At 46.9% G+C, this 18622-nt stretch overlaps 1 protein-coding gene across 9 annotated transcripts in view; it reads right to left on the bottom strand.

The window, feature by feature from the left end:
• The window catches only part of SRGAP2 (SLIT-ROBO Rho GTPase activating protein 2), a 233044-nt gene that overhangs the window by 56401 nt on the left and 158021 nt on the right, over positions 1-18622 (bottom strand). For 7 of the 9 annotated variants that reach the window (XM_015535288.2, XM_015535290.2, XM_042976346.1 and 4 more), the window contains 4 exons: positions 13472-13687; positions 12721-12849; positions 4233-4457; positions 514-615 (listed from right to left, as the gene is read on the bottom strand). In XM_015535288.2, the coding sequence (XP_015390774.1) occupies positions 514-615; positions 4233-4457; positions 12721-12849; positions 13472-13687 (672 nt within the window). The remainder of the gene's footprint in view (positions 1-513; positions 616-4232; positions 4458-12720; positions 12850-13471; positions 13688-18622) is intronic. The other 2 variants (XM_015535289.2, XM_015535291.2) reach the window with 1 other exon arrangement.

Genomic DNA, 18622 nt, shown 5'->3' with positions numbered 1-18622 from the left:
AGGTAAGAAGTCACGAGAGCACAAAAGAAAGAAGCTGGATAATTAATCATGCTACGCTTTTGAACTAGCTGTTGAAAGCAAGTACTCTGGGCCCAGAAGAAAGTCCCCCTTTTCAAAGACGATGGAGATGTTTTAAGTGTCAAAGTCAAAGGCCTCTGTTTGTTTGAAAATGCTGGAAAAAGCCAGGCATGAGGGGGTGGTTTCAGAGACACAATATTGTGCACACAGCTGCCAAGTGCCATTTTGATTAAATGTGTAGAGGGGGGAAAAAAAAGCATTTTGCAAAGCTCAAAATAGAGCTCAACCTTTGGCAATGCAAGAGCAACTTCCTGGAGTTCAAGGGCAGGATGTAGCAGGGGGGAAAATCCAAGGCTACATTTGGCTAGGAAATGTTTGCGGCAGCCCGGACATTCTCTGCATGCTCCTTCCACCTGCTCCCAGATGGGCAGCAAGAAAGAGGTTCAACAGGGAAACTCAGAGGGTGGCTCCAAGTCTCCTAAGCAGGAAACTCACCTCTTCGTTCTCAATCTTCAGGGTGGACAGACGAGACTGCAGTTGCTGGCATCTCTGTACCAGCTCGCTCTGGACAGGCTGCTGGGCACAGAGCTGGGAAGCCTGCCAAAAGAAAGCAATACCAGGTCAGGAAGAGGACACAGTTCTTTTGGCGGTTCCAGAGTCCCATTACTGTTCATAAAAGTACTCATGTTCAAGCCGTAAGCCTCACGGTTTCTATGTTAAAACAAAAGCCAAAGGCAAAGTGTGTGGGCCTCCTCCAGGACCAAAGAGCACAAGGAGGGAATGAGGAGTGGGACCTGTTTGGAAAGATCAGGTCTCTCCGGGGCTTATCCCCCGGCTGGCGCTTGGCAGGGTCTGCAGCTCCACGGAAGCCGGCGTTGGGCCAGAGAAGAGCACCTCGGGCAGCCCCAGCTCCAGATGCACAATGCTCCGGCGGGAGGATTTCCTGTAGAAGTCCGAGTGGCCACCTCTCCGGCCCCTCCTTCATTCCCCTCCGTGCACCAGAGTGAAAGCAGGAGAGAAGTGGGTCAGGAGGCTAGCTTGCCGCTGTTGGCAGCCGGCATGTGTTTATAAATCTGGGCCATGCATGAGAGGTCTGACTCAACGAGAGAGAGCGTAAAGCCAGGAACAAGTCCCCAGGCTATGCTAGAGGGCCCCACAGGGCACAGAATCTGGTGGATCTCCATCTTTTTGCCCCAGGTTTGCCCCAGATCTGTGTGGGAAAGGAGTCTGCCCTTCCCTGAAGAACGACTGCCAATAAGCTTTTCCCTGCGTGAAAAGATGGTCGAGCCACTGTCTCCTGATGGGGGCATGGCTATGGCACGGGCATGAGGTCACCACAGTCCCCAGGATGACAGATGAGGAACAGAAGGCTGGCAGATTAGGAGGCAGGACCCACGTGGAGGCAGCTCCTGTCACCTTGCCACCATGTGTCCCTTAGCCTCTTGTCTGCATAGAGACATCTGGATAGAACTGGCCTCCTTCTTCCTCAGCAATGAGTGGGCACATTCACATGCCCACAGACCATTCTCTTGCTTAGAAGACAAAACCTCTCTTCAAATGGAGGGGGCTGAGACCTGACCTTTTCCTCCATTGGCTTTTAAGCTCCCAACTGACTTGACCTCCTCCCCCAGCTGAGGAGCTGGCCTGAGCCAGCTCTCAGATCTGAAGAGAGCTGACTTCACTCTGGCTCTTGGATAAGCAGACACAATGGAGAAAGCTCAGTGGCCAGGATGGGTTAGAGCCAAGAGTGAAACTCTCTGGCTGCCTGATGTCACTGGTCAGGCATCCAGAGCCCCACAAGCCTGTGGGGGCACCAAGAGTAGAGCCAAGCACCTCCTCCCGGTACATCTGAGAGTGCTTGGCATCCACTCATGTGCTGAGTGCCCCAGAACACCAGTCAGTGCGAGGCCTTGGCCAGTTTCAGGACTTCCGGTCAAAATGCCACCCGAACCTTGGCCTTAGTTCAAGGACTTCCAGGCAGCTCCCTCTTATTGCCTCCACAGTCTACAGACAGCCCACACTGGTGGGGAGAGACTGGCTGTGGGGACCCAGAAAAACTCGCCTTCTCATCTCTTTTTATTTTCTACTCCTCTGAAGGCTAGGCTGGAATGCAGAACCTCTGCAAGATCGAGGGCTGACCCTGGCCCCTGCCTAGCTCAGCCACTGAGCAGCTGTATCACACAAAGAGAGGACCCAGACAGAAGAATGGACTGTTGATTTTTAAAGTAACCCAGACCTAGCAGAAGGACTCGTGGAGGGAAACCTACCTCTGCGTCTGTGCCTTTAAGAAGCAGCAGGGCTGCTGATGCATGCTTTGGCAGAGGTCCCCTACCGGGGTGCAAGGTAATGCACTCCAGCTGTGCTCCAGAGCATGAAACTAAGGCACTGACAGGGCTACGAGGGGGCCCGAGCACCCAGCATTTGGAGTCTCCCTTTATGGAGACAAGCTGTTTGGCTCAGAAGGGAACTCAGTCAACACCAGGAAATGTATCACTCCACTCAGCCGGTCCCCAAGTTCCACTGATTCTTGGGATGGAATCTCAGTGGCAGCTGGAGAAGGGGACTGGAAGACGGTTGGACCAGCAGCCAGGGCAGGTGAGGAACGGGGCTTCCTCGGGCTTGGTGACACCCCTTTCCCCCACTCTGACTGCACACGCTGCCAGCTCACTTTCCCATCTGTTCAGACACTGACATTTCCTAAGTCACAGAAATGGAAACAAACTGTACATGGTTTGGTTTTCCCCAAGGAGAGGAAAGAAATCATCTCCACATTTTTGTCTTCAGGATAGAAATATCCCCCTCTCCACTGTGGCCTACTGATGACAGCGAATCTTCTGGTTACACTGCAACAGTTGTCATTCTGGAGCAGGGTTTTCTAAAAAGCATCTGGATACTAATCCTGATGGAAACACCATATTCCCTTGTTGACATTGTTGTTTTTTAGTCATTTAGGATCCATTCCTCCTTCTTCTGGTAACTTTGGCCTGACTCTCCTCTGGAGGAATATCCCACCCCATAACTCAGGTCAGGTACTTTGGATGGGGCTCTCCCCAACTCAGGAATGGGGCATGTGATGTAGGCATAAGCCAGTCAGTCACCTGAAGATACCCAGTCAAAATAATTGGCTCAGGGATAAATACATCAGCTAATCAAAATGCTGGGGAACTTTGTGGGGGCTTCTAGAAGGGAAGCAGATAGTCTTCCCACTGGATTTGGATCTATTTGGATTTTGGAGCAGGCTGGAAATACAGACACCTTGCCCTCATGGGAGAAGAGTCTACCTGAGAATAGAATCTGTATAAAATGTGAAGCAGAGAGAAAAAAGCCCCTGAGTCTCGATAAATTCCCAATCTTAAATCCAAACATGCCTGAAGATCCATTTATTTCTATCACGTAAGCCTATACCTCCTCCTTCTGCTTTAGCCCAGAGTTTAAGGGGTAGTTTCCACTGCAGGAATGGGGTTCACTCTCATTTGCATGCACAACCACCCCAAGTGGAACCAAAAGACTCAGAGTAATGAAAACCAAAGAGCTTCTCGTTCTTCTCACTTTATTGAGGCCCTTCTTGTTTTAGTCTTAGAGGTGAAAAGTTCAAAGCAGGGCCCCCATGTTTCTGTTCTTCTGCCTGGGCAGACAGCATCAGGCCTCTGGGATGACATCTTAGCTACTGTCTTGTCTGTAGGTACTCATTCTTTTTTGCTCAATACCCAAGCAAAACTACACCTTTTATTGCAATCTTCTAAAGCCAAGAGAGTAAGATCCTTCGGATCTCTGCCAAGTGACAAAAGATCACATCATTATTGCCCCGCTTAGCCCTTCCTCCCCATCAAAAGCCTTTAGTATCTGGCACCATCTCAGCTCTTCTCCCAGACTCATCATTTGGAAGCGTCCACCAACGACTTCCCTCTCACCATACTCAACTGTCAGTTTTTAGAACACACCTGCTGTTTTTCACCTCCACTGATCCTGCTGGACCCTTTGGGTGCCCCTCCCTATGCACATTTTGAACTCTCTCTCCACTCACCAGACTGGAAGCTCCCCGAGGGCCCTAATCCCCAGCGTCTATGGTCAAGCCCGGCAGGCGCTCGGTAGCTCTTTGCCGAATGAGTGGAATGCTCCTCACCCACCTGACAGGAAGCCAGCCCCAGAATAACGTGGCCTCAGTGTAGTGAATCTGGACACAAGGGAGTGTGGTGATGGGATGAAGGCCTCACCATGTCCCCCATGTGGGGCTGGAACTCAAACTTCATAGGTGGGCAGAAGACATTGTTGTACATCTCCATGAGGCGCTGCTTGTCACTGGTGGCATCCAGGTTTTCTACGGCATTCTCGATGGCATCCAGACCCTCGTGCTTGGACTGCTCCAGATTCAGCTCAGCAGAGAGGAAGGTGCGTAGCGCCCGGTTCAGGCTAGCGTGGTAGCCTAAATCACAACACTGCTGTGGGACGGAGAAGGCACATGAGCAAACCGTGGACAGTCCCGAGGCTTGGAGGAAGGGGATGGTGGCCCCCGTGGCAAATATGACCCTATCAATGAGACTGGCATTCTGGCTTCCAAGATCTGGGTGAGATTTATGGTTTTAGCTGCCAGTCCAATGGTAAACACGCCTCAGAGGACTGCAGGGTGGTCAGAAGGATAGGACAGGATGAGATTATTTAATCATGTGCTGCGCACGGCTGGCTACTCAGTAAACATGAGAAGAGCTGAGAGTTCAAGGGAATCCTCTTCCATTTTAGGGTTTCTCTGGGGATACCATTATAACAAAATTCAGCAACAAAAATATTGCCTGCCTCTCCCTGAGGGTCACTGTGGTCAAGTCACTACACATGAACCAAGCCAGGCCATTTCGGCATTCAAGGTTCACAAATCCCAAGTGTTGCAAGAGCAGGTCATTTACGGAAACTCTGAACTCTCGGGGGCAAATAAAAGAATGGGGGGCAGACTCTGTCGGTTATCACCCCCACCAACGCCCATTCTAAGACGGGCCTCAGCTGCAGCCTCAGATTTCTGCACTAAAGCTCCTGCCCAACAGAAATAATATTTATAAGACCAAAAATTTCTTTTTTCTTTTCTAAGTTTATTTTGAGAGAGAGAGAGAGAGCACGAGTTGGGGAGGAGCACACAGAGACTGAAAGAGAGAATCCCAAGGAGGCTCCCTACTGTAGCACAGAGCCAGACATGGGGCTCAAACCCATGAACCGTGAGATCATGACCTGAGCCGAAATCAAGACGCAGATGCTTAATCGACTAAGCCACCCAGGAGTTCCAAGACCAATCATTTCTAAGCATAAGTCTTACTGGGAAAATTCAGATATGTGAAGGATTCTGATTTTCTAGGGTAAAATGGGAGGAAAAAATGGTATGAGAGAGGCAATATTAAAAAAAAAAAAAAAAAAAAAAAAGCAGCACTGGACAGGAAGTCAAGCAACCTTGGCAAAGCCACTCCCCAACCTTGAACCTGTTTCCTTGGCTGCAAAAGGAACAGATTTGGCCAGGCCAGTGGTTTTTAAGCTGCACACCACAGCTGTAAGGTTCTATGCCACTGCTCAGGCTGCCCCTGAGAAGGGGATATTGGGCAGCAAATAGTACAACTGGGAGCCTCCCATCTCTGGTTCAGCCAAACCAGCTTTGCTCTTTTATCTACCTAATATACTGGGATGAGGTCTAGTTTGAAGAAAGAATTCTGCTAGAGACAAAGTCTGAAAATACCTGGACTGATTATAATCCCTAAGGCCCTCTTCAGCAATGGCATTCTGTAACTCTATGACAATATTCCCCATCCCTCCCAAAGGACCCAGACATCCAAATTCCTTGGCCATCCATTATCCCCTCGATGGCTTAAGCAGCTCTGAGATCCAGAACCTGAGAAGAAACATGAGAGAAGAATCCAGGGATAGAGTAGACCATCTGCCTGACTGCTGTTTCATTCCACGGGCAGGCATCAAATGAACTTCACCTAGCTTTTCCCCTCATCACGTTCACATTGGGAGCAGCCACGATTGGGGAATGAAAAGCATGTGACGGCCCTCCTCCTCCTCGTATCTGACAAGGAGCTTAGCAATAGAGCGCCTGTTGGGCTAGGCTCTGGGTCAGTGCCAACAGGCTCTGGCAGGTGCCTGGCTGCAGCGGAAGAACAACAGTGACAGCTTAACTAAAGGCGGAGGATGGAACCTCAGTTGGGAGGGAAAAGCAAATGGAAGCAAGACAAAGGCAGCTGATTGGCAGACTTCACGTGCACGGGCCCTTCCTCCTCCGAAAGAGGCTGCTGGTCTACCCAGGCTGCCCTTGAACTTGTAAACCTTCCTGACTAGCTCTGTGCAGATGCCGATGATGAACTGGATGCCTGTAAATCTATGAGCAGAAGTAACGCTGCCCCCAGGGCTGAGCCAGTGGGGAGCTTTGTTGTTATTTAAAAAAAAAATTTTTTTTTAATGTTTATTTATTTTTGACAGAGAGAGAGAAAGACAGAGCATGAGCGGGGGGGGGGGGGGGGGGGGAAGAGAGAGAGGGAGACACAGAATCGGAAGCAGGCTCCAGGCTCTGAGCCGTCAGCACAGAGCCCGACACAGGGCTCGAACCCACAGACCACGAGATCATGACCTGAGCCGAAGTTGGACACTCAACCGACTGAGCCACCCAGGTGCCCGGCCAGTGGGGAGCTTTGTATACAGAAGAGAATTAGGGGGAGGCAGGGCACCCCTCATAGCCTTTACATATTTTTGGTCACCCCACTTTCCTCTCCATTTTCTCTACCTTTGCTTTGATTCATACCCTTATCTTATACCAGTGCTGTCTGCTTCACTGTCTTCAAACGTGGCTTTTGTTATGCCACTCCCCTGCTGAAGAATAAAAGCTACACAAGCTTTTATTTTTTTCTAAAGTGAAGTCCACCTTCCTTAACTTGGAAATTTAAAAATGCCTCTATTTTACCAAGTATGCTTACTGTATACCAGATGTGTCCTCAGTGCTTCATGTGCATTCTACATCTTAATCCTAATAACCCCGACGAGGTTGGCATTATCTTAATTTCCCAGGCTAGACAGGTGACGCTCAGCGAAGTTAAGCAAGGCCAATGGCCAGCACAAATGGCAATCTGTCTTCAGTCTGACCATCAACATCACCTCCCTCTATTTTCTTGCTTTTCTTTCTTCTGCTCTAACCAATGACATACTCCCGCTTAGGGAAGAGGACTGGAAAACAGCAGGCCTCAAATCAGCTACGTGATGGCCAGCAAGCAATGTAGCCTCTCTCAGCCTCCAATGGGGACAACACCGGCCTTGTAGGTTGTTGTGAGGCTGATAACAGGCACTGCATTTACATGCATCTGGCACCACGCAGCCACTTGAACATCAATCACCAAGATTCCCAAACCCCTGACCTCTGCCCTTTCCCCAGCATTTTCTCCCCTTGACATATTTCCCATTCTTCTCACTTGTTGGAAATGGACCCAGTCTTCAAGATCCAAATGAAATTCCCAGCCTCTGGGAAGCCAGCCAGCCCTGCAACCCTGGCATATATTGACCTTGGCCCCCACTCAGAACCACACTCATCTGCAGCCCTCACGTGACACAGAACACACTCCCTCACTCTGTGACTTGCCATCTCATATCACCCCAACCAGAAGGCAAGCCTCAAAGAGGGCCTGACCAGTGTCATTCCTTCTTTGTATCCCTTACCACGAAACCTTGTTCACAGTAGGCATTTGATAAACAGCAGGTGACTGACTGATGCCAGGAGTACAGATTCTAGCCTTTCGGGAAATAATCCATTTAGGCTGAACACCCTACGTCAAGTGGGTAGATGTGGCCACTGAAGCCCATTGTTTTGCTCACTCTGTATGGCCTATGCAAGGCTGCCTGCTGCCTCATTTATGTAACTGTTTTATAGCTTCTCTGTGCCAGAGAGTGGGGGTCTGACTCACAGTGTGCCCTCTGGCTCCTCTATGCCTCCAGCCAAGCCAGGGAGATTTGGAATAGGTTTTCCAGAGCCTTGGCTATCCACAAATCTCCACAAGGGTGACAGCCAGAAACTGAGGCTTTAGCAAAGAAGCAATTTCTGGCAAGGTTAGGTAAACGAGATTTGAATATTTCATCTCTGTTCCTGGGAGAATAGAATAGTGAGTAGAGGCAGCACATTAGTTTTCTCACAATGGGGACAAAGTATGCTTTCAGTGGCTTCTGATGAGTTCTGTGGCCATGCCGAGCTCCCCTGGCCATTGCTGGGTTATATAAATGTTTGATGAAAACTCTCTCAGGGGAAATCAAATTTTTATAAGAATTTAATGATAGCCTATCCAGATGTGTGATGACTTGAGTTGACAGCTCATTAACCCTTTTCTAGTTCATGTCCTCACCCAGAGGCTCTAGAGAAGGCCTAGAAAAGAAACATGGGTGTTTCATAACAGCCTCTTCAAGGTCACACAGAAGAGAAAAATAAATGCCGTTTATAAGATTTCCTACTAAGAAAGCTGAGTTGTCTCGTGTCCAACTTGGGTGCACACGGTGTCACAGATTCTCTCCCCGCGTACTTAGCACTCACAACCCTCCGGCTTACGCACGAGGACAACGCCCTGTTCTTCATTCATCCGTCTGCTCCTGGGTTGGGAAAGCCACAGGAGTACGGGGGAGGAAAGCCACATTCCCAGTGAGCCTACAGTTCTTAGACTGTAGGTCAGCTCAGAATGCCTTTTTGGCTTGAAGTCAAGGTTTTCCTGGTGTGTTTCAGATGCCTCGTGCGGACTTCTACAGTCTCAGTTGAAATCTTACTATATTATAAAACGAAGTCAGAGGCTAGTCCTTGTGTCAATGCACTGGCACCAACAAAAATACCTTCTTTTCACTTGTCCTCGATGCTTTCAGCACACATTGCACTTGCGCACCACCAGGAAGGAGGCAGCATGGTGCACATAGCACAGATGGCAAGAGACTGGCTTGCGAGTCCTCCCATGTCTTAAAGCAAGCTCTAGAAACTGTGAAGGTCAGAACATTAAGATACCCAGGCTCCCTACTCACTCACGCCCTAACTGTTGGCTTACTGCCAAATCATCCTTTGGACCGTTTTTATTGCATGGATCGTCTAGAAAACTACCGAGGGGGCGCCTGGGTGGCTCAGTCAGTTGACGTCCCACTCTTGATTTCGGCTCAGGTCATGATCCCAGGGTCATGAGATCAAGCCCCGCGTCAGGCTCTGCCCTGAGTGTGGAGCCTGCCTAAGATTCTCTCCCTCTCTCTCTGCCCCTAGCCCCAGCTCACACATGCTATAAGAAAGAAAGAAAGAAAGAAAGAAAGAAAGAAAGAAAGAAAGAAAGAAAGAAAGAAAGAACTACTAATAATATGTAATAGGAGGGATGACACTCAGAAACATCATGCTGGGCAAAAAAGGCCAGATACAAAAAGTATATACTGTAAAATCCCATCTTTGTGAAGTGTTACAGAAGGCAAAACTAATTTATGGTGAAAGAACTCAAAACAGTGGCTGCTCTGGGGTGAAGGCCTAACTGGGAAGAGAAAAGAGGAACTTTTTGAGGTGATGGAAATATTCTATATCTTCATAGAGATGTAGGTTACAGGATGTTTGAATTTATCAGAACTCTTGAAACTGTAACACTTAAGTTCAGGCACTGAATGTAAACTATATCTTCAAACAGTATTAAAAGGCACAAAAAGGAAAAACAAATCGTGCCTTAGGAAATTACCTTCTTCCTCCTCTATTTCTTTCTTCCTTCAACGAATATACAATGTGTTCAGCTATATATTAAGCACACCTTGTATATGTTTATACGGTAAGGTATTTTCTTTAAAGTTTTTATTTACTTATTTAAGTAATCTCTACACCCAATGCGGGGCTTCAACTCACAACCCCAAGATCAAGAGCTGCATGCTCCTCCAACTGAGCCAGCCAGGTGGCCTGGTGTATATATTAAGGCAAAGAGACTTGTTTCCTGCCCTCAGGGAACTTATAAAGGAGACTAAGACACTTTCCTCTGCTCTTAGTGCAGTGACTCAAACTTTTTTTAACTTTCAACTCACAGTAAGAAATACATCTTATCCTGTCACACACACACACACACACACACACACACACACACACACACCCCTAACGTAACAGCTTCACAAAATAAAACTTAACCTTACTAGTATGATGTACTAAGATATTTTATTTTCCTTTCTATTCTATTCCATTCTATTCTATTCTATTCTATTCTATTCTATTCTATTCTATTCCTAGTTCAACCCATAAAAGTCATTTCATGACTTCCCCTAATGGCTCATGGCCTACAGTTTGAAAACCACTGTCCTAGGTAAGCCCCCTGTGCTTAGTGTTGCAATAAGCCAGTTACACGGAAATTATTTCTTCGTATGTCTATGAATACCTCTAGGGCAAAAATTATTTTTGATGGTAAGCACATAGCCTCATTCCAAAGAAATATTTACTGAGCAGAATGTTATCAGCTTTACAAAAAAAAAAGAGTAATACATCTGTCCTCACCTTAGGCAAAAAACAAAAGCAAAACAAACAACAAACAAAACAAAACCAGAGCGCTTTACTGAGTGGCCCAGAATGCCACAGTAGCCTACACCCACACCTTGGCTGAGCACTGAGGAGGCTGGTAGGGTTCTTTTTCATGAGACCCCATACCACATCCCAGGAAGATAGGCTCTTAACATACCTTTCTTCTTCTTCTTGTTAAATGAGAAAAAGGTGCAAAAGAGCTTGCTACTTCGACTGATTTTAAAACACCTACTTACATCTGCTAGAGAGTCTATGGGCTGCAAAGCTCATGACTGACACAGCAGTAGGGCCCTCTCTCCCCCTGAGGTCAGCATTTTGGTGAAAGGGGTGGGAAAGGTGCCCCGAGGGCCAAAGAAAGAGGAAAGGACAAACCAGAGGAAGAGGTGTGATGGACTGCATAGCCTGATTTTTTTTTTCACCAAACGCGAGATACATAGTAGAAATGGAGCATAAGAAAGGATTCTCTTCCTTGTGCTGAGAACAGGCATCTGCCCCAACAGAGAAGAGCCATTCCTCTCAGGAGAAGAAAGGATCTTGTTTAGGGCTCTGACCTCCGTTGAAGGACAGTGTTCAGATTGGCTTCAACAAGCAAAGAGAACAAAGCGGTGCCTGAGCAGGGATCAGGGCTCCACTTACCCAGTAAGACAATGACACTCAGGGCATTAAGAGGCTGAAATCTACTGCATCAAAAATCCCCAGTTGAAGGAACGATTTTATTTATTTACTTATTTTTTTTAAAGTTTGTTTATTTACTTTGAGAGAGACAGAGCAGCCCGAGCGGGAGAGGGCACAGAGAGAGGGAGGCTCTATGCTGTCAGCACAGAGCCTGATGCGGGGCTCAAACTCACAAAACTGCAAGATCACGATCTGAGCTGAAACCAAGAGTCAGATGCTTACCTGAGTGAGCCACCCAGGAGCCCCTGAAGGAACTAATTTAGAAAAGTTCCCCAAGCATGTAAGGCCAGATTTAAGTACCAATGATCTAGTCTAGTTCTGTTTGCCAGAGAGGTCGGGGAGAAGGGAGCAAGGCAGAGTTCCAAAACAGTTCAGTGACAAGGCCGGGATGACCTGAATCTTAGACCAGACCCTACGTGGTGTGGTAGAGTGTGGTAGGTTCATGCGCCGGGAAACCACGTCAGGCGAACGAGTGTGCAGGGGGTGGCCAGAAGCTGGTAAAGCCCAGTGGCTGCCCGCTAAGAGCTAGAGGCAAGTATCAGGCCTCAGAGAGAAGGCCAGCCCCGTGTACCTGAAGGCCAGGAGGCTGGGCCGCTGACACTAAGCCAGCCGGCTCTAGGCCCTCCACTTTAAAGACTGGAGGGAAGGGTGTATTTATGCAGCTACGGTCAGGACTGGCTCGGGAACTGGGCCAGATGGGAGGCTGCGGGTGGGAGAGACCACAAGACTCAACCATGAAGTGCGAGGAAAAGCAGCAGGAGAAACTGGCCAAGGCTGACCCGTGAGGCCAAAGACACAAAGCGTATCCCTCGTGCCCGCCCCAAGCAAAACACACGCGCCTAGCTACCTACTTCTCTCGTCATCTTTGTATCACATATCAGAGAGAATGGGCCATATGTCAGGGGCATCTGGATGCCTTCCCGACCAGGACCCTCATCTGCAGTGTAACTGGGGGCAGGGAAGCCTCCTGAGCCCCAGTTTCCTTATCTTCAAATTGGAGGTGGTATCACTGATCCAGAGGGCAATATGACCATCAAGTGAAATAGCAGTGGGAGACGTTAAGTGCCATCTAAATATAAGGCACGGCGTTCTAACTCCTTAGCTCTTTCCACTCACTTCTATGTGCAAGTGGCTGATGTGAGAGAGTCTTCCCTGGAGACAGAAGCGCATTGCAGTTATGAGCATGAGTTGAGTAATCAGACCTAGGTACAAATTTTGCCCGTCACTTATTAGCTGACTCTGAGGAAGTCATCTAAACTCGGAATTTTAAACTGTAAAAGTGGAGACAAGAGTGCCTTCCTCCCAGGATTCTAGTAAGACCTGAAAAAGACAAAGAGGGCTTCACCTGGTACCTGGTACATGGCAAAACCCCTAACGGGCTGTGGCTACTATCTTCGTAATTCTTCTCCAAATGCTCCAAGATGCCGGGGCAACAGGACTGGGGAACGAACACCTGGCCAGTTCTCTAAAACCAGGAAAAAGGTGCCCTGGAACCCCCAGCTTTAAGCACTTACATCAATAAGGTCAGACAGGTCGTGGATATAGTACTTGAAGACAGATGCATTGGTTGCCTCCAGAGCCAGCAAGTATTCATTCCGGGCTTTAATGGCCTTCAACTTATTTTCTGTATACTTGGCTTGGCGCTGAAAAGAGAACAAAAGTTCAATTCTGCTTTTTTTTTTTTTTAAAAGGGGAGATTGTTCTCTAAAAGATGAAAGGACAGTACATTCGAGAACCACAATTGTGCTGCTACTCCCTACGCGCTGTCTGCCTTAAATTGGGTTCTAATTCTGTTTAATGAGATTCGAGGGCATAATGTAGATCAATCCAGGAAAGGTTAATGGGGCTCCCTACTTTAGACACATGTCCCACTTTGGTTCTAGCTGCAAATACCATCCTCTATCCTTGTGCCACCGTCCAGAAGAAGGTGTCACTACCTCTGCCCCTGAATACGGGACATGTGAAGCCAAACCCTAGATGTGCAGTCCCTCTCCCAGGTTTGGGAAAGGTTTGGGAAAGGTTTCTATGGTTTCTGGTGAATCTGCTACAGGTGAAGAACTAGGAGCCCTCCGCCCCGGGCCCAAGTTCTTCCAGTATCCAGAATTTCTTCCAGGGCAGACAGCAAGGACTGACTTTCGGCTGTTAGGCCCTAAAGGAACCGGAGTTACCTTGTTCTGTTCTTCACAGCACCTACTGGAAAACTCCTATCGGTCCTGACTTCCACAGTGCTCGTCCCCAGCCCCTAAGCTGCTGAAGCACACGTACCTTCTCCTTCATTTTCTCAATCTTCTTCACCGAGCTCCTCCGGACATGCTTCTCCTCGATGCGGACGTTGGATGAGGAGTCAGGGGAGCGTGGGGTCTGCCGGTCTTCCTGCTTTACCGATTTTCCAATTTGCTTCTCCTCCTGCTTCTCTGCCTCCTTTAGTTTGCTCTGAGCACTGATGCTGTCGGCATTGTACATGTGATATGTCTTCATGACCTGCAAGACACCCCCCGCCCCCACCCCCAGAGGTCAAGCCAACGGGGTCAAGTTCTGCCTTACAGACTGACAGATTCAGATTCATGTCCCACATGAAGCAATACCCTCATACCCTTAAGGGAAAAATTCTTAAGTGTTCGGTTCAGCAAACATTGTATATTAAAGACCACTCCAAAGCACAGGAAAGCAGCACTTGAACTGAGCCAATATGTCTTATTATTAAAATGACTTCGCGTCTCCCATCATCTATTATTCACTTCTATTTATTAACACTTGTAATCATTACTCCTTTATATTGGCTAAGTAATTTGTATTGCTTAGCTGTCTCACAACACCAAGCACGCAGGAAACACCACCACCACTCAGATCCCTAGAGCAAAGCCCTTTCCCTGGCTGGTTAGGAACCCTGAAGAAGGCAGCACTGCCTGTGGAGTAGTCTGCTTTTTGGACATTTCAGATACAAAATACGGAAGGAGACAGGCTCCAAAAACTCTTTCTCCTGCTCTAGCATTCTAGGGGTCAGTCTGGTCTGCTTCGTGAAGATCGAACACCCTTTCTCACGGGAACCAGAACAGCAGCAGCAATAATAATGGCAGTTATCATTTACTGAGCGTTTAGTATACGTTTGGCTCTGTGCTGAGTGCTACACACCCGTCTTCTCATTTCATCCTTATAGCCACCCTGTGGTCTAGAAAACAACCCTAAGAAGACTATAAACCCACACAATAATTCAGGTAAGAGCCTAAGAAGGAATAAAACCCGCATCAGGTGAAACGAGAGCTGCCACAGGAAGGAATATGTAAAAGGAGAGAAATATCGTTTTCAAATTCCCCGTCGAAGCAACCGTCTGGGAGTCCAATCTCTTTTCTTAATGAGGAGGCCAGGAAGCCTAGGACCTGTGTGTGTTTCCTCCCAAACATACTTCCAGCCACAAGGTGCCCACTCTTCCCTGCTGGAGCTCTCTGTTCCCACACAGGGGCCTCTAGCTCCTATCTAGGAATTAAAAGCGCTGATTGCAACTAAGCAAGCTGAAGTTCAAGAGTGCTGACATTTTGGTGCCGTGTGATTTCCTTGAGAGGGAGAAACAGAGTGTGGTAGCTGGGTGCATATGTGTGGGGGCAGGGGGTGCAGAGTGAACAACAGAGGAGAGTACGGGTATTATATTGATAATAACCTCTAGCACTTACTTATTAGTACGTGCTGTGTGTCAGAGGCTTTATGCGTGTTTTCTCACTTAACCCTTACAACAACTCTGTGAAAGATGCGATTATTTCCACTTGTAAATATGGGGAAACCAAGGCTGAAGGAGACAAACTATCCCAGCCAAGGACACACAGCTAGTAAATGGCAGAATCAGGATTCAAACCCAGGTCTGTCAGATCACCAAGTCCACATTCTTAGCCATTAGGCCCCCGTGTCTTCCTCGGAACAGGACCAGAGCTGGATTAGTTGGGAGGAAAGGTTAAGTTCAGTCAAGGCAGGTTTACAAAGAGGAGCTGGTTTTATTAATGCCTTCATATTAGAGCAGTGGTCTCAACTGGGGGCTAATCTGGAGGCATTTTTGATTGTCACCACTTGGGAGCTTGCTACTGGCATCCAGTGGGTAGAAGCCAGGAGGCTGCTAAACACCGTAGGCACAGGACAGCCCCCACAACAAAGTTGTCTGGCCCAAAATGTCCATGGTGCCAAGGCTGAGAAACCCTGGGTTAGAAGGACCTTATGGATGTACTGATTCTTTAGGATCAGCTAGAGGTGGTGGAAAGAATAAAGAATATTGGGGCATTGACAAAATCAAAGTACATTAGAGTTTAAAGGTCTCATTTTGGATACAGAGTATCTTAAATCAGCTTCACCTTATTTTGGACCTGACATCACTTCCCATAATAAGATCAACTCTGTATATTCTCTACACAGGAGAACTGATATTTAACTGGTAGCATTAAAAGCCTTTCTAAGTAATTCAAACGGTCTTCCAGATTCCAGGCTGACTAAGAAGTGAGGAAGAGGCATCTGTTATCCTGTCTGAAGAAGGGTATTCAGGAGACCACATTTTCTTTCTTTTCATCTGAGTATGGCTTCAACAGCTTGAATGAACAGTTACAAAAATGAATGACTTTTAAGAAAGCAGTTTTCCATTTCCTGAAGATGCATGATAAATAAAGAGGAAACACTATGAATAATAATAAAAATCAATGATTTATATTGCTCCTTTCCACCAAAGAACTCTCTCTTTTTTTTAAAGCTTATTTATTTTCGGAGAGAAAGAGAGAGACAGCACCAGGAGGGGAGGGAGAATCCCAAGTAGGCTCTGTGTTGTCAGCGTAGAGCCCAATGTGGGGCTTGAACTCAGAACCGTGAGGTAATTACCTGAGCTGAAATCAAGAGTTGGATGTTTAACTGACTGAGTCACCCAGGCGCCCCTGAAGAACTCTCTTTAAAAGAGTAAAATACTACCTCATCTAAGAAACTATGAATTCTTAAGAGTAAGCATCACTTCTTTTGTGTTTTCTTCTCTTCTCCACAGTTGGGAAATGCGTCATCTACACAGTAGTAGTTTTACAATCAATGTGGTTGCCCCAATGACTTAATGACACTAAATCTCTCCTTTGTGGAAATATGGAAGAAGTATAACTAGTATCTTTCAACTCAACGCAAAACTGAGGTATCCAGAGGCCAAAGCTTGAATAAGTGATGCCAAAACAATTGGAGAAATAGGGAAGTCAAGACAGGACTTGGAGAAATATATATATAGTGAGGCAAATACAAACTAGGGAAAAAACTCAGAAGTCTAAATTCTCAGTTCTATGAAGAGAATTCACTTTACTTCAAAAAAACTAAATCTTAATTCATGCCTTAACTTTAATTCGTGCTTTCTCTCCAAGCCACACTAAAATCATAAAAAAGAGTTATTATTATTATTATTATTATTATTTTAGATATAAACTGAGGAAAACAAAAAGAATGAAAGCAACACATAAAAAGCAGGGAGGCAAATAGTAAATATCTACCAAACCTTAAACCAAAAGTAGGCAGAACCAAGAAGCAACCAGACTTATATCACAGAAGCTCTAAGGGGAACTGGTGGCAGTGAGATGAAGGTGAAGCTAAAACAAGAGAAACTGCTGGAAGCCCAAGAATCACTGGACTATCAGATCTCAACTCCTCCCCCTCCACAGTGAAGGACTAGAGGCTTATTTTTATAGGGAATCTATGGATTGGGAACACTGGGCTCAGCTGAGGATAGGGGTACTGAACTTAAAATAGGAGGATCACTGAAAATTCTATACTGAATATTGTAATGGCCTCAGCCTCTTCATAACTCAGACCTCAGACATAGGCAGGAGGTCAGAAAAGCCTTGTCTAGGGAATCTGACCATCCAAGATAAAAGACCTAGTAATACTGGTTATCAGGGCTTCCCCAAGGACACACCTCAGTCAGATCACAAAGTCCACATTCTTAGCCACTGGGCACCAGTGTCTTCCTCTGAACAGGACGAGAGCTGGATTAGTTGGGAGGAAAGGCTAAGTTTAGTTAACCAGAACTTCCAACCAGCTTTTCAATGCCTTGCTTTTTCTTTAAATTTTTTATTTAATTTTAGAGAGAGAGAGAGTATGCATGCGAATGGGGGAGTAGCGCAGAGAGGAAGAAAGAAGGAGAGAGAAAGAGACAGAGACAGAGACAGAGAGAGAGAGAGAGAGAGAGGAGAGAGGAGAGAATCCCAAGCAGACTCCATGCTCAGTGTGGAGCCCGATGTGGGGCTCGATCCCATGACCCTGGGATCAGGACCTGAGCCAAAATCAACAATCGGACGCTCAACCAACTGAGCCACCCAGGTGCCCCAACACTGCCTCACTTTAAAATATGAAAGAAGCCAGGGGCGCCTGGGTGGCGCAGTCAGTTAAGCGTCCAACTTCAGCCAGGTCACGATCTCGCGGTCCGTGAGTTCGAGCCCCGCGTCGGGCTCTGGGCTGATGGCTCGGAGCCTGGAGCCTGTTTCCGATTCTGTGTCTCCCTCTCTCTCTGCCCCTCCCCCGTTCATGCTCTGTCTCTCTCTGTCCCAAAAAAATAAATAAAAAACGTTGAAAAAAAAAATTAAAAAAAATAAAATATGAAGGCAGCTAAAACTTACCAAACATTTAAGGAAAACATCTAATATGAAAGGCCAAGACCAAAACAAGCAATTTAGAGGGAACAGAAAGTATACAGAAGGGAAAAAGCTTCAAAAATAATCAATTATATCCCTAGAGAGATCAATGAAAAATTAAAAGACATTGTATCATGAAACAAGAACAGAATGCAGCAAAAAAGGAACATTTAGAGAACAATAAAGAGCTCTTGGCAATTAAGATTCAATTCAAATACTTTTCTAAGGAGCCGGACTTCGTGCCCTTCCTCTGGAAAGACATGCAAAAGTTATCACCTCATATTGTACTTGCTGCTTTACTTTTCTCCCTTCTATTAAAACTAAATGCCTTGAGTTCAGGGATATCTCTTATTTGTCTTTGTATCCCTAGTGCCTACTGCTGGAGACAAACAGTCAAGTAGAGTTGGGGGACTAGTAACAGATATGGTTTCAAAGGAGCAGGTGCTAAATACCAGTCTGCAGTGGCTCTGCCAGCAGACAGCTCCAGCACCAACTCAAGGAGTCATATATTCAGGGGGAGCACAAAAGCATAAAACATCTGGGGTAACAACAGCCCCTGTGTCCCAACACCTCTTCTTGCTTTCTCAGTTCTAGGGCTTACTTGACTCTTCCTACTTAGCCAATCCATGTGGCTTCAGTGCCCCCACATAGCCTCCTTCCTGTGGGCACTTGCTGAGCTTTTCCAGATACAACCAGGGCAGAGAATTCCAGAGTTCTTTGGGAAGCTGTGTGCCCCAAATTCAAAGGCATTCCTGGATCACCGGTCTGAAAATGAAAACCACTTATGCCA

This window comes from Panthera tigris, chromosome F3 (assembly GCF_018350195.1).
Source record: "Panthera tigris isolate Pti1 chromosome F3, P.tigris_Pti1_mat1.1, whole genome shotgun sequence".
NCBI classification, from domain to species: Eukaryota; Metazoa; Chordata; class Mammalia; order Carnivora; family Felidae; genus Panthera; species Panthera tigris.
This window is presented reverse-complemented; position numbering and strand designations above follow the sequence as displayed.